Source organism: Harpia harpyja, chromosome Z, assembly GCF_026419915.1.
Source record: "Harpia harpyja isolate bHarHar1 chromosome Z, bHarHar1 primary haplotype, whole genome shotgun sequence".
In the NCBI taxonomy this organism is placed as follows: Eukaryota; Metazoa; Chordata; class Aves; order Accipitriformes; family Accipitridae; genus Harpia; species Harpia harpyja.
In genome coordinates, this window is record NC_068969.1 from 107,605,417 (window position 1) to 107,620,887 (window position 15,471).

Genomic DNA, 15,471 nt, shown 5'->3' on the forward strand with positions numbered 1-15,471 from the left:
AAGAACTTTCTCAAGGCCAAAATGTCCTGCTAGAAATAGGACAAGGATGCTACAGCCTGCCTCCCCCAGCCCCCAAAATAAATACATGTGAAACTGAAGAAGGGGAAGAGGAGAGAGATGGATTATTTCTGATGAGCTCTTTTTGAAATAGCATGATCATTGCCCTTGGAAAAGGTTTACTCTGAACTATCACTATCATCTGATGACCTTCTCATTTTTTTCAGTGTTATTTTCTATCCTTGTCTCTGAATCACATGATGTTTTGTTTGACTTTTCGTATTCTTCATTCAGTAATAAAAATAAAAGTAATAACAGCATTCCACACTTCCCACCTCTAATGATCTATACAAACACTTAGCTAATTAATACTCATGGTACCCCTGTGATAGAAATAGGTAGGTAAAATGATCAATTAAGCAGGAAGAGGACTCATATTTGGTAAAATCACATAATTGACAAATTCGCGTCTGTTTTACCTAACTGACCATTGGGAAATAAAATAAAAAATATCTTCCAAGCCTTCAAGCAAACAGAAGGTATTCTGTAAAAAAATCAGAATGGTCCTTCAGACATCTTTTAATGTCTTTTTGGGAACAGAAATTTCTGCTTTGAAAATAAAATTTAAATTTAATTAAGATTTTAAAAAACCTAAACAAATGTGCAACACCTGGATTCATGTGTCTTAGTGTCTTTCTGAAGCCTGATACACAATAGTTTGGATTTCTAACTTCCTGAGAACTGTGGAAAAAACCCAAAACCTGAAACTAAAAATGCATATAGTGCCCAAATCTGAGTGTTCATTATTTCTGAATTACCAAGGAGCTGATGATCACAAATATGGTATTAACCCTGCTACAAAGTATTATGGCTTCAAAATAGCTTCCGCTTCTGGAATGGATCAGAACAAGTGATTTGCATAACAGGTAGTATTTACCAAATATACTGTCCCATTTTGGTCATTTAAATATATTAACTATTATATGCAGAAAATAGTCAATATTCAGTAATTTTCCCTGATTTCATAGGGCTAGCTGATTTTTTTTAAGTATCTTTCCAAAATAATTTCACAGTATGAATTGAATAAATATTGGAAGAAGCAATTCTTCCCTTCAGCACTACCTCAGATCATTTAGCAGAAATATCCTTTCATCTCCACAGGAGCTGGGACCTAGACTTTTAAGGTAAGCATGGTAGTCACTGCTGTCCTAACTTCCCAAGGTGACCACTTATGATGATGACTGAGAGCTTTGCTGTGCTGGATGTTCCCAGATTTGTTGCAGTTATTGTCTGCAGTTCAGAGCTGCAGCCATTTGTACTTTTTCAGAGTGAGGGGAGATGGGATTTACTGATGGGAAAGGACTTGGTGCAGGCCGGAGAGCAAATGTTACCACTGCCTATGTTGCCTCTGTGCCCATCTGTCTGTTTTTACTCACTAACTCTATGCCTGTCCCCTGCTGCAGGATGCAGTCAGTCCCACAGCTGGAATTTGGCCAGGAGACCATGGCTAACACTCCCACCCCCATTTTTTATGCAAACTTGATTTATGACTTTGATCTTATTTTAAATTATTTAAAAATTCAATAATTTATACAGTATCTGTCACTTTCTAAGGCTCCTTCCTTTGTTCTCACTTTGCTTTTCTGCATTTTCCCATCTTCCCAACCCTTTTCAATCTGTGCACATTTCCTTTTCTGCATGGTGGGCCAGCAGTGACATGAGACAGCTGATAACTACTTGATACTTTCTTCATAGGGAGAAGACCTGCAGGAACTTTTCCCACTGTTGCTTATTTGGGCCAGAACTATACTACCACCATTCATAGTCTGGTTTGATTTTTGCTGCTTATGACTTGGAGCTTGGCCACCCCACTGCTTACCAGGGTCTAAAAAAGTGTGCTGTGCTGCTCTGAGCTGGAGTGTGTGCCTGCAGGTTCGTTCTCAACTGGCAGCAAATCAAAGGTGGTGCCACCTAGCATCAGTCTCCTTCTCTCCAGGCTGAGTTCAGATCTATACCTCAAGCTGGCCTTAACTGAGACTGCAGAAAGAGCTATCAATACCCAGCTGATGTAGATCCACAGTAACCTGACAACAAAAAAGGCTGGTGCCCTATACATGTGTGAACTAAAATAAATAATTGCCCCATAAAAGGGGAACTTAAATGAGTATGGGAAGATATTGCTGAAAAGAAAAAAAACTAAAACAATCCAAAAAACCTGAAACAAATTAGTATAGGGGCTCTGGAGCTTCAGGGAGCCATGAAACCTGACTTGCTTTGAGCTGCATACAAAAGAGGTGAAGTAGGTCTGATGATGAGACTTTCTGTGTCACTGAAACAGCACACAGAGTGGCAAGCTTTGTCTGGTCCACTTGCAGGTGACACATGAGGAGGGGAGGCAAAACCAGACACAGAGGAGAACTCCCTTTGCTCCCTGATTTTTTTTAACTCTGGATCTGAGGCCATATGGCTGCTGAAGCCAAGGACTAGTTGCTTAGCCAATGTGAAGCCATTGGTGCTATCAAGGTTAAAGTTGCTTAAGCTGAGGTTGAGTGGCTTGGCAGTGAGCAGCAGCATGAGTGAACTGTGACATGGACATTTGCTGAGCTGCAAAGGAGGTAACTTAAAGAGGAGCTGGGGCCCAAAGCAGTCCTGGTGGCAACACTAACGACTGTCAGTCAAACACTGATGGACTGAGACCCTCATCGCCACTCCTCAGTGGTGCTGCTGGATTTGCAACTCCACGGCTGCCCACTGATCTCTCAAATGGCTGCACGGTGTGGGTTTCTGCTGCACTGGCCACCCTGATGCATGGAGACCTTCTTCCAGGAGCTAATCCAGTCCTGGTGATGTGCATGATGCTTCTCTGGGGGAGATTCAGCAACAAATCGTTGCCTAGGGGACTTGGCAACCTCCTCCATGGGGAGGGACCCTTATAAATTATTGATTAACCAGCTCTCATGGGATTGCTTGGGAACTCTTATATGGAGACATCAGTCAAGCTTGAACTGCAGTGGGATAGCTGGGAGGACAGGTTACGAGTACAAATCAGAGAGCCTAGTGTCTCGTGCTGGTCCTGGCCTCACTACTAAGCACTGAGGCAGTTCTTAAACTTGTGTTACCATCGTACCCCCTGTGTGAAAACCCGTTGAGAGACAGCACAAGAGAGAGCCATGTCCCTGAGGGAGAAGGGAAAAATAAATAAATCTGATCATCAGCTTTATCTGTACATGGGGAAATGAGACCAGGGGGTCAAACGATTCACCCAAGGTCACATGAGTTGCTGGTGGCAATGGCATCAGCTGTCTTCACTGTCCTACTCTTGCATTTTCACTGTTTCACCTTCCCTTCTCTTGACTTGCCTTAGCTCTTCGACTTCAGTTTGGGCTGAATAAAACTGCCCCCCCCTTTCCCTCTCCTCCTATCGATCCCTCCATCTCCTGCTGGCATTTGCGAGGTGCCAATCACCCTGATATCTAAGAGCCAGCAGTCCAAGGTGGATTAATCGGGACCGAGGGAACGTCACAGAGCCCCAGCGCTCCCTTCCTTCCTTTTTGTGTGAGACTGTGAGATGAAGCAGATAGGGAGAGACACAGATAGGGAGGCTGATTGAGAGACAGCATCTGAGCACGCTCTGGGTGTACAGGCACCTCACGGAAATGTGATCCCATCATTTAGACAGCTCTGAAGTCCCCAGGGTAATTGGTGTCACCAGCTTGTCATATCCAATGGGTCAAGATCTAAAACTCATTCTTTCCCCTTTATTAGCATATTTACCAGGAAAAAAAAGAAGGTGGGTCCAATTCTGCTTTCATGGAAATCAATAGGAAAAATATTCATGTGTTTCAGGTGGAACAGAAGCAGACCCAGGAATTGTTTTCACTCTTCCTTCAGCAATAAATCCTCACTCAAGCGTGTACCCTCATAATGTCCTGTATTATCTGGTGAGAAATAGATGGAGGCAACTTTTGGGGGGTAAAGGTGCAGACTGCATCCTCTTTTATGTCACTATAAACCTAGGCTGGAATTAGAAAAATTACTCTAGATTAAAGATTATGCCAGAAGAGTTCTTGGATGAGAGCATCGAGACAGTGTTTTCTTTACCAACTCTCCAGCTGCCTGATCAATGCCTGTTGTGTAACATTGGAGCCACATCTCCTGCCTGACAACATCTGCAGATGTTTGTCCTGAGCTGTCCATGGGTTGCCTCCTGTTAATTCCCCTGGTACTTGGGAGCACAGATGCTGCATCCTTCTGCCAGGCTGCTGGCCACTGACCTGGGCTCAGCTGTGATTTGCTGTCTCTTTTCCTCTTCCTGCGCCTACCCTGGCCAGGAGGACAGTTAAGCACAGCCAGGCTGGGGATGGGACAGCTCTTCCATCATGTGAGGAGGGGAGCAGGGGACAAAGGAAGAGGCAAAGATTGTTTTTGACTGGGAATAAAAATGAACAGTGCAAAATGGAAGGAAAAATAGAATTTGTCTAATGGGGAGAGCATAAAAAAAGTCCAGATTACCACCAGGAGTTGGGAGGAGAGGGGACACTTCTGTGGAGCTCTACAGCACATCCTCATGACTCTATATGCAAGTGTTCAGTGAGGCACAGGACACTCAGTGGAGAACAGAAATTTCAAGGCCCTCAAGTTAAAGAAAGAACATATGGATGTGATGGGAAATCCATGATGCCAATGCATGAGAAAGAAATAGGCAGGGAAGAAAGCAGAGCCTTGTGGTCAGTGCGCTGGAGGGAGTATGGGTACACTGGAGTGTGATTCCTGAGTTGGCCCTGTATACCTAAGGCAAGGCATTTGGTGTCTCTCATTCAGTAAGATGTTACTCTGGAAAATGGGATTAATGGTACTTCCCTCCTTGTCCTGGTTTTGGCTGGGATAGAGTTAATTTTCTTTCTAGTAGCTGATATAGTGTTATGTTTTGGATTTAGTATGAGAATAATGTAGAGAACGCACTGACGTTTTCAGTTATTGCTAAATAGTGTTTATACTAAGTCAAGAACTCTTCAGCTTCTGATGCCCAGCCAGCAAGAAGGCTGGAGGGGCACAAGAAGTTGGGAGGGGACACAGCCAGGACAGCTGACCCAAACTGGCCAACGGGGTATTCCATGCCATGCGATGTCATGTCCAGTATATAAACTGGGGGGAGTTGGCGGGGGGCGGATCACTGCTTGGGAACTAACTGGGCATCAGTCAGCAAGTGGGGTGCAATTGCATTGTGCATCATTTGTTTTGTATATTCCAGTTCTTTTATTATTATTATTGTTGTCATATTGTTATTATTATTACTATTATCATTATCATTATCAGTTTCTTTATTTCTGTCCTATTAAACTGTCTTTATCTCAGCCCACGAGTTTTACTTTTTTTTCTCCAATTCTCTCCCCCATCCCACTGGGTGGGGGGAAGTGAGCGAGCAGCTCCATGGTGCTTAGTTGCTGGCTGGGGTTAAACCACGACACTCCTGTACACAAATCTAGCACAGAGTACAAGAGGGCCACATTTTACCACCAAATGGATGAAGCATCTAGGTGGTGCACTGTCACGGCCTGCAAACCTGCTCCAGAGAAGGCAGCCAACGTCACCTGACAGTATTCTGTCTGCCTGCTGCAGGGATCACCTCTACCTTCCTCTGAAATTTCTGGCAGAGAGACCAAGTTACCTGAACTTGATTTTGTCTTGCAGGTCCTTGTTAATTATAGCCTAAGGAAAGGTAGTTATGCCAGAGCTTCGTCAAGAGCCCAGGTCCCTGTACAGTCACATTTTCTCAGGGGCCCAGGGTCCAGGTTTGGTATGTAAGTAGGATACCTGAAGTTAGACAGTGCAACACTGCTTTAAATAGCTGATGCGTTTTCCCAGTGTTCTTAAATCATACTGTTTTGGGGAGCCAGGACTGTATGTGTGTGTATGACTCCTTGTCCATTTTAGTATTATCTAGTATGCTTTCATGAATCTAAGAGCACTTCTGTCAACAGCTGCCTTTTTATCCTGTGGTCGCTCCAAAGGTACCCACAATGTTGCATGGTGCAGCAGGGGCCTGGCCAAATGGAGCAGAGCCATCTCCTCCATTCAGCTCAGTCTGTGTGGCCTGATAGGAGAGGAGGGCCAGAAAGGTATTTGTGCTCTCACAAACCTTCTTTGGCACCAGATGGTGCTGGCGTGGGGCAGAGAACTAGTATAAGCTGAATTCAGGCCTATTTTATCCAAATCCTCAAAGGCTAGTTGTGTTTGGATTTGACAGCAATGGCTTAGACCCCATAGGAAGTGTTTTGCATAGGTGCACCCATGATCACAGTGTGGTTACTGCTAGAATTGGCTATTGCACCTTTGAGACTTGCCTGGGAAATGCCCTAGTCTACCCTGGATGGCATGGCTTAGTTTGCTCTCATCATGTAACTAGTTTAATGGAGAAATCACTGGTTCCTCCTCTGCCCAGTTGTTCCTCTGCTCACGTGTGCCTTTGTGCAGTTCTAGGAGCTATTCCTGCTCCCATGAAAATGCATAGAACCTGTGTCTATACTTACTGCCTGTGCATAGGCGCCATATGCTCCAAACTGGATGGCCATGGGGTTGAACATGCCCATTTGTCCTGCCATTTGCTGCATGCGTCTCATTGTACGCTCCTTGTCTGTATCTGCAAACTTCACCACCAGGCTTGAAGAGGCTCCCTGCAGGACAGGAAACAAAGGGAGACAGACAAGGGAATTAGCCTGATATATGGTTGGCTCATGCAATCCATACATCTAACACAGATTTTGTAGCATGGGATCCGGCTGGCGCTGATTTTGGCCATGCAACCTCTCAGGCCTTTTGAATTTGACCTTTGCAAGAGGCTGAGAGCATCAGGAAGGAAGTAAAGGACCCTGGAGGGTGAATGACTGAGGCCAGCAGCCTGGTTCCTAGTTTCCTCCAAAATTCAAACTTCCAGGCTGTCATTAATGTTCTCTCTGCAAAAGTTGTTGCCTTATTCTTTCAACATACAGAAGACCTTCTGGCCCAGCATGTTGTCCTCATCAGAGGACAAAGATCTGGACTCAGTGCAGCAAAATGTAGGAGCTTTTGCTGGATGAATGTGGTAGGATTTGTGAACTGATTTATTTTGATGGAATGTGTTAGCTCTGTGCATGCTAGACCCCTTGAGCTGCATCACCCTTTCACACTGCCATGTCTCGTAACCCCCATGCCCAGTGAGAAATCCGTGCCCAGCCTTGGAGGTAGGATTAAGTATGCTGAGCAGAGTGTATATCTCATCACGAAGCAGCATCTTTTCAGCACTGTTATACTAGGGGGGGCAAAAATAGTACCTGATGGACCTAAGTTTCCTCTCCATGAACAGTATGAAATAGTAGGAAATAGAGGCTACCACAAAAGAGCCGACATTTAATGCTACGCTTTTCCAGGAAAGCTTTACAATGTTTGGGTTATGTCTGCAGTCAACACCGGTGCAGAACTACAGATGATCATCCGAGCTGCCTTCAGAAGTCTGTGGAAAAATGTAGAACTTTTGGGAATGAAAGAAATCCCTCTTCACCCCAAAATGAGATGAAAGGTCAGTAACTGTGATTCTTAAATTTCTGACAGGAGGCGGAGATGGGAAGAAACAGATCTGCTTAGGAAGGAAAGCATTGATTTTTTTTTGGCTGGCTCCAAGGATGGCCTAACTTCACGGGTTGTTTGATTCCCCACAGTGCAGCCTTCCCAGGGGAAGAGGGGTGCAGGGAAGGGGGGATCTGGCAGCAGCCCCGACAGCAGGCAGACAGTTGCCTCGGGAGCTGGGCTGCCACCGAGCCTGGGGAGATGGACAGGTGAGCTGTCAAGAGACTGACAAAGAGCAGCTGAAATCATTGTGCTCCCATGGTACGCTTCCCATTTGACACACTGGTATTTGCTGATGGAAATACAGTCAGCGGGGAAATTGCCAGTTCAGCCTCTGGCTGTGGCAGTAGAGGAAGACCAGCTCCATGCCAGAGGATCTGGGCTGTTGTGAGGCCCCTGTTTTTCTAGCAGAGGTGGGATTGCCTGGGATTGCACAGGGGGAATGTTATTAACTGGCTTACACACATCCCTATGTGCCTGTAATCAGAAAAAAAATAGTCTCGGTGAAACCACAGTTGCTCTGCTACAAATTGGGAATAGTGTAGTGAACAACAACTATGGACATACATATATATAAGTCCAAGCTATGCATATTCAATAGCCTCTCCAGATCCTCAGTTATGAATAAAGACTTGAGGAATTAACTTGCTAAAAAAAACCCCCAAACAATCTAAGGCCACACAATGAGCGATGTTCCCCTGGATTAGCAGCCTGTTCTGGGAGGAAGTGATTTTCATTGGCAAAGAATCTTTCTTTTTGACCTGTTAGTCTCTCTCTAATAAATCTATAACCCACTCAAACAATGTGGTGAAGAGCAAGGGGTTGAAAGAAGTGCTTCAGGAAGACAAAGGGATGGAGAGATGAATGCTCTATTCAAAGGTGGATAGCAGTCTTCAGAAGTTATTATAAGAGCAAAACAGAAAGCAGGGCGGGGAGAAAAAAAATCTAGCTAAAATTCCCCTGCATTTCTGCTCAAGGCTGGGTGACTTTTCATTTTTTTTAATCACATGATGTAGTTATTGATCCTTCCCCAAATCACACTCTTAATTGCAGCTCATCGACAAATGAATATTTTAATGCATACATTTCCTGCTAATTATCACCTGGACCAGTCCTTAATTAGATTTCAACACTCATTTAATTAACCCTGATCCAAGAGACTGTTTGGTAACCTGAATCTAATGATTTAAACCTATTTGCAGCTGTATTGGAGGGAGGGAGGCACTGGTCCGCAGCAGACTGGGCTGTTCAGAGCTGCTGTCCTGATTTGCAGAGCAGAGGCTGCAGCATGGTGGGCACAATGCAGCATGGAGGATTTTGAAAGTGAATAGGGGGAATGAGTATTCATTTTGCAGATGGGTTTTGAAGATGTGACCTGCTCTAGTTAGCAGGACAGAGAAGTGTAAATAAGTTGGTGTCTTCTTCCTTCCCCTTTTCTTTCTATCTCTATTTGCCCTGGAAGTCTTAGGGCCAGAGAACTGCCTCAGGAAATTGCTGATGCCTCACACTGTTGAAAACCAAGCTATTATTGTAGATGGGATCGTGAAAACATGGGTAACCTCCACATGAATCTCTTGCCCCTCGAGTGTTCTTTCCTCCTGATGTGAGTCATAGTGACTGCACAGCAGCCGTTTGACCCAATGGGATCTAAGACTGCCTCTTATGAGATGTTTTTCTGGGTTGCTTGTCGCAGCAGGACTTCAGGCCTCTTTGAACATCACTATCATATACACAGGGCAGAAAGGCCATTAGCAAATAGAAGCAAGTTAGAGCACATACTACAAAGAAAGAGGAGAAAAAGCAGGGGGTTTTAAGAGTGCTCTGCTATGAGATACGCATGTAAGCAGTTAAGATATGTAGCCAGTAGAGATGCTGCATTGCTCTTGAATATGAAGATTGACCTTGGGATTGATGTTTTCTCTATGTGGTTCCTCATGTGCAGCCCTTTCACGTGGCCTAAAGGAAATCAGGCAGTAAACTCTATCAGATCACCCAGTGCAGGATTTTTAGCAGAGGAGCCAAACAGTGCTGTTCATCTATAGCAGAACAAGACTACTTTCTACTCCAGTGACTCCTACTAATCCACTGGATAACATTAGAATTGCCCCAGAATGGGCCAGATTTTCCATGGGGTAAAAACTGCAGAGCCCTTCATTGGACTATTTATTGCTTCCAAAAGCAGTTAAACCATGGTGTAAATCAGCTATTGTCTGCTGACAAAGGCAATAGGTCCTGTCTGCTTGGTCATTTATTAGTAATACATAATCTCCCTCTTGCTCTCTCTGGTTATTGGACAGGACTTTATATTTCACCAACACCCAAAAGAGTTACAGTGGGTAAGTCAATAATGTTTGAAATGTACTTTGAGATCTGTGTGTTAATTCTGCATTTTATCGAGGGAAGGACCTGTTTATTTCTCTACCCTGCAGATCCACAGTCAAGAGACCCTATCATGGAAGTAAGCATTCCTGCTGGTGCCCCTGCAATAGGCTACTTGGAATTGGCATTTATCTCCTTTCCCGTCAAATCAACCTCCTTTTTCAAGTGCTTTGATATCTACTGAAGAAAAGAATAATATAAGGACTAAGTATTATGCTTTCCCTATTCTCTCTTGGGACAGCAAGTCTACTTAATATGACTATCTTGCTTCCCGTCCCCCTCCCATGCGTGGTAATGAATTGCTCCCCTTAGTCAGCAGAGTCAGATGCTCTCTAGGCTGGCGGGGCGAGGGAAAAGATGGAGGAAAAATCACTCTGTACCACACCCACTTTGTAATCCCTAATCAGAGTCCTCTGTGGGAAAAACTAATTTCCCAGCCTGTCTTGACATGTGAAATAAAGTCATTCTTGAAAATGGGAGCTTGACAGGCCACTTGTGAAATTTCATATTCAACTAAAAATAAAATATCCATCCATTGATATTTCATTTAAAGATAAAGAAAAACAAATCTTTTGCCTGGTTTTTGGGACTGTTTCCCATTAGTTATGGCCTTCCAAATGTGGTCTATATACAAATTAAGCAAGAGCTTTTCAGGAGACCAAATAATACTGCACGGCATCAGGGAAAGTTGCTTCTCCCTGGAACAATATTCATAGGAAAAGTTTTGTGAAGATGTTGCCTTGCAGAATACATACCTGAATTTTCTTTTCCTGTCAGCCCTGTAAGTCTCCTTGGATTCAGTAGGTTACCAATCTCTACAGATAGTTAGACATCTTTTTCTTGCAAAACTGATGAATTTGGGCCTAATTTGCCAAGGCCATTAAGTCATGTTTCACTTTAAGCTTAGTGAATGTCTTATTGGAGGTAAGCATACACTTATGTACTTTACTGCAACAGTGTCTCTCTCATATAGGTGGACTTTTATATCTTGGTTAGCTCAAATGGAGCCACTTAAAAGTTCTGGGCCAAAATATTGAAAAAGGGCTTGTTACATTAAAGTTCCAGTGGCTAAAGCTCTCGAGTATGAGATCTAAATGTACAGATCCTATTATGTACCTTCCAAAATGTCAGCCATGCACACCAGCTAAGATGCTTAAATGAATAGGTGCTGCTGGATACTTCTTGTTTGGGCAGTCAGACTACCTTCCTAAGTGTCAGCATGTGAATGGGGTTGCCTGTGCTGGAAATTTTGCCTTAGCACTCACTTTGTGACTGCAAAGCGGAGCTGGGAGGATAATGACCTTCAGCAAGCCATTCAGGCTAGTATTTCCACACAAGGATCCTTGACATTAGGGCCTGAAAGCCAGAGGAGGATTTCTTTGCTTTGGGCTCTGTCAGATTGGGCCGTTTGGTGTGATGTCTCCTAAGTTTGAAAACAAAACCAGATTTTCTTTGGAAATGCCTGTGTAGCTCTTCTGAAAATAGGGCTGCTGAATTAGCCAGTGGGGGTTTGACCCCAACCTGGGATTTTAGACAAGCAAAAAAGAAACTACTGTCCAATTAAAACTGTAGAGCAGAGGGAATTTTAGCTGGGTAGAAATGTAATTACCCATGCTGGAAGATGGCCAGATGACTAGGACTAACATCCCTCCCCTCTTGTGAAATATGCTATGTTTTTCTGTACTCAGGGCTTCAATTTCATGTCACATCTGAAAGACGAGTAGGATGGCAGTCACTAGGAGCGATTTCCACTGTACAGTCCTGAGAGTTGGTTTAGACACACTTGAGATGAGAGTGACAGAGATGGAGCGGGGAAAGGAGGCATTCATCCAGGGCTGGAGTGACAGACCCTTTGATAATGCTGCTCCCTCAGTAGAGGGGATTCTTCATGCAGTGTCTAAGCAGAGAGAGTTGCTGCAGGTATTTCCCTTCACAGGTCTCCAGAGCTGTAATTTATTTGGAGTGGAAGCTTGATTTAGGTTTTACTTGCCCATACACTACTTAGCAGGTGTCTCTCTGAGCTAAAATTATTGCTTTCCACAGGGCAACAGAATCGTTGACTCCTGGTGGCACTGTACCCAATTCTAATTAAAAAGAACTTGATATGTAACCTGGGTATTAGTATGCCCCTCAAATCAAAGCCAGATATCCAAACTATCTAAACTTCAAAGCAGAGTTCTTCAAGCAGCTCTGTGTTTTTCAGCTCAGTCTACAGATGATAAAAGTCCTCACAGAATCATCCACCGTCCTTAATGCAGTATGAAGTGGAAAGTGTTGTTATACCAATAGACTGGAAATTCTTACCCGCTATTTAGGAATGTGAAAGCAATAAATAATTATTTTTTGTCTATTTGAAGAAAAATTTAAAATGCAAAATTCAAAAGAAAATGTTATACGTTTCCCTTTCCCAATAAGAGTAGCATGGTTTGGAAAATAAGGTATGTTTAGTTCTGTATTTACTAAAAATGCACTTTCCCTGAAAATATTCTTACAGCAACAAATGATGACTTGACGTAATTTTTTTATAAATTATTATTACTATTAAGAAAATGTTTGCTAGCTGCAGCTTACAGCCCCATGAAAGCTAGTATCTGAATGATCTCTCCCTCTAGCTAAATAGGCAAGGATGAAAATAAGGTAAGTGGAATAATTCCAGAGCCATAAAGTGAATTGTCTATTGTCACAGCAAGGCAGCATCACAACCAGGTATGGAGCCCCTGATGCTTTGGGACTCTGCTCACATGAGCTCCACTCTTCCTTGGCAGTTCAGGATGAGGACGTGAACATCCTAAGATGACTTGGAAAGAAACAGATGTTGAAGAAGGGCTGGCAAGCTGGGCAGATACATTTCAACTGTGCATGTGACAGAAAAGAACATTTCAGCGGCACTGATTTGCAAATACGCTGCACATGACTAGGCACTCCAGATCACTATCATGCTGTATGACTCTAGGCTATCATGATGTAAAGCATGTTGCTTGACTGGGGTAGTAAGAAGTATTTGCATTTTTGCAGCATATTTAAACTGAAGATCTCCAAGCACTGTACAGCCACAGGGTCATCAAGTGATAAATGATTCTGCTTGCAGGGATGTATCACCCGTGCTTTAGTAGGGTGAAACAGGTGGTCAACTGAAGCATGAGATAGTGTAAACTCAGTGAAGCTCTGCTGGTTTTGGTGGAATAAGAAGTTGGTTTATGCTGAAGGATCTGCCCTCACTGCATTCCACTCCACCAAGACTGAAACATGTTTCCTTGCTGCCAGGTGAGACTTCATATCCACTGTTCCTGAGAGTACCACACAGACCTTCAGGATGGGAAGTCAAGCATATTCCCCTACTTGATTTCACTTGCCAGCAGACATCTGAGGCAAAGACAGTGCAGTAGAATGCTTCGCATTTGTGAATTTGTGCGGGCTTCAATTGAGGGTCTTATCCGAAAGTTATTGTTTTGATCTAAATACATCTTTGCCCTTTAAAAATTCATTTTCATCTTTGCAAAACCCATTTGGATAACAGCTACTGAATCACTTATTGTCAGCTATGTTTTGGATAGGGATAGCAATCTACCAGTTACTAAGCAGAAGCATCCAGAGTAATTTAATGTTGATCCAGAGCCCATTTAAATCAAAGGGAAGATCCTACTGTTGTAAGTGAGGTTTGGCGCAAAAGAAAGAAGGGAAGAGGGGGGAAGAAAGAAACACCCCCAAAGCAAGCAGAGAGGTAAAGACCTAATGCTGACATCTTCATTCCTGTCCGTGGTTGGAAGACCACCTTCTTATTAGAGGAAGGTGGCGATGCCCGGTGGAGGTCCCTCCAGTAGGCTGGGAACACACCTGCCAGGCAGGCAGCATTTTATGCCTCCCAGGCTGGAGGCTTATCAATGTCTCTGATATCCCAGAAAGGCCAGTGCTTGTGAATTATTTTATCCCCTGCAAGTCCTAATCTCATCCAGATGAGACAAGTGTTGAGCACAACGAGCCTCGCAGGGGCTGCCGCCAGCACCAGGACTTGGGCAATGCTCGGCGGTGGCATGGTCCCACTCCCACTTTCCCCTGTCTGCCTCCACGGCTGTTGATTTAGCTCCCCTTGGACCTGTAAAGAGATGTTATGGTGCCAGTTAAATCCTTTTGTCTAGAGCAAGGCCATGCGGCTCACACACAGTTATGCCTCTTATCCCATTTGGAGGCAATGAATGCTGCGGTTTGGAGAGAGCAAGGAAGCCTGGGGAAGATGGCGACTGAACCCTGTCACATCCCATGGGTCTCTTCACTGTCCTGCCAGATGCTTGCATGGCTACGGAGATGTGACTTGAGAAGTAAAGGCCATCTTTGGTGCCAGTATGATTCATACCTCTGTCAGGCAGCCGGGCTGCCTGGATTTCTATTCTGGGACCCAGAAGCGTGATTTATTAGTTCTTTTATGGAACAAGGGGAGAGGCAGGGAACAAGGTCTTATGATTTTATTTTTTATAGAAAGAATTAAGGGAAATTATGGTAACAGTGGGAAACTGCTGGCCCAAAGGTTGTAGATTCACCTGTCTTGCTGGCAGCAGTGGGGTGGGATCTTCTACAAACCTTAGTCCCCCCTCTTGCCAGAACCCATTGCCCAAAGGAAAGAGAGTCTGAGCTATCAAGAGCCATTGGATTTTGATGGAAGAAATGACTGCAAATTAACATCTAGGTATTACACATCCATTGCTGCTTTCATCCCAAAGGACAACACATGACTTTATAAATGGTGTTTAGGTAGCATATTTAGAAAAATCATTCATATACTGGAAGGAGGCCCAGGCCTGCTGCTGGTGAGTTATGAATGTGTTCCTAACGCATTATTATTTTTTAATAGAAGGAATGGGTGTGCTGTGCCTTGCCCTGAGTTAAATAAGCTGGTCTGTGTGTTACGCGAAGACATTGCATGGAGTGCATGTTCTTTAGAGAGCAGATCAACAATGAAGAGAAAAAAAAAATGGGTCTGAGTTGGCATCTCCATTCTCTTACATCATCTTCTCCAACATCAGCAGTGTAAAGCAAGGCCTCAGCCTTCTGCATTAATTTGAGCAGAAGGACTTGCATTGATGATACCCCACTCTGTCCTAAACTTTGTGACTTTGGGCAAGTAACTTTAGGGCAAATTCATCTGTGAGGCATGAAGGGCACTTAGATGCTGGACTGTCATCAACTTTCACCGGGAATTACCTTTGAAAATCCCCCCTTTATGTTTTTGTGTGCATATAAAACTTAAGTCTAATGACTTTCCCATTTCCTATTTACCCTGACAGCCTGAGGGGGTCAGCGACTCTCTATCTCTTTACTGACTGTCACAACGTGGCTTTTATTAACTGAGAACTTGAGCTCATGCTGGAATCTCAATGAGAGTAAATTTTGTTGGTTAATTGATACTCTGAATTATAGTCTGTTTAATTGTTATCTATTTGTACTATGGGTTTGTCTAAGGTTCTGTTTATGTTACCTGGATATCTTGAAGACACCCTT

At 43.8% G+C, this 15,471-nt stretch overlaps 1 protein-coding gene across 1 annotated transcript in view; it reads right to left on the reverse strand.

The window, feature by feature from the left end:
• CELF4 (CUGBP Elav-like family member 4) overlaps positions 1 to 15,471 on the reverse strand; it is a 673,141-nt gene that overhangs the window by 32,771 nt on the left and 624,899 nt on the right. Inside the window, exon 6 of the mRNA XM_052776636.1 lies at positions 6,528 to 6,671. Within this exon, the coding sequence (XP_052632596.1) occupies positions 6,528 to 6,671 (144 nt within the window). The remainder of the gene's footprint in view (positions 1 to 6,527; positions 6,672 to 15,471) is intronic.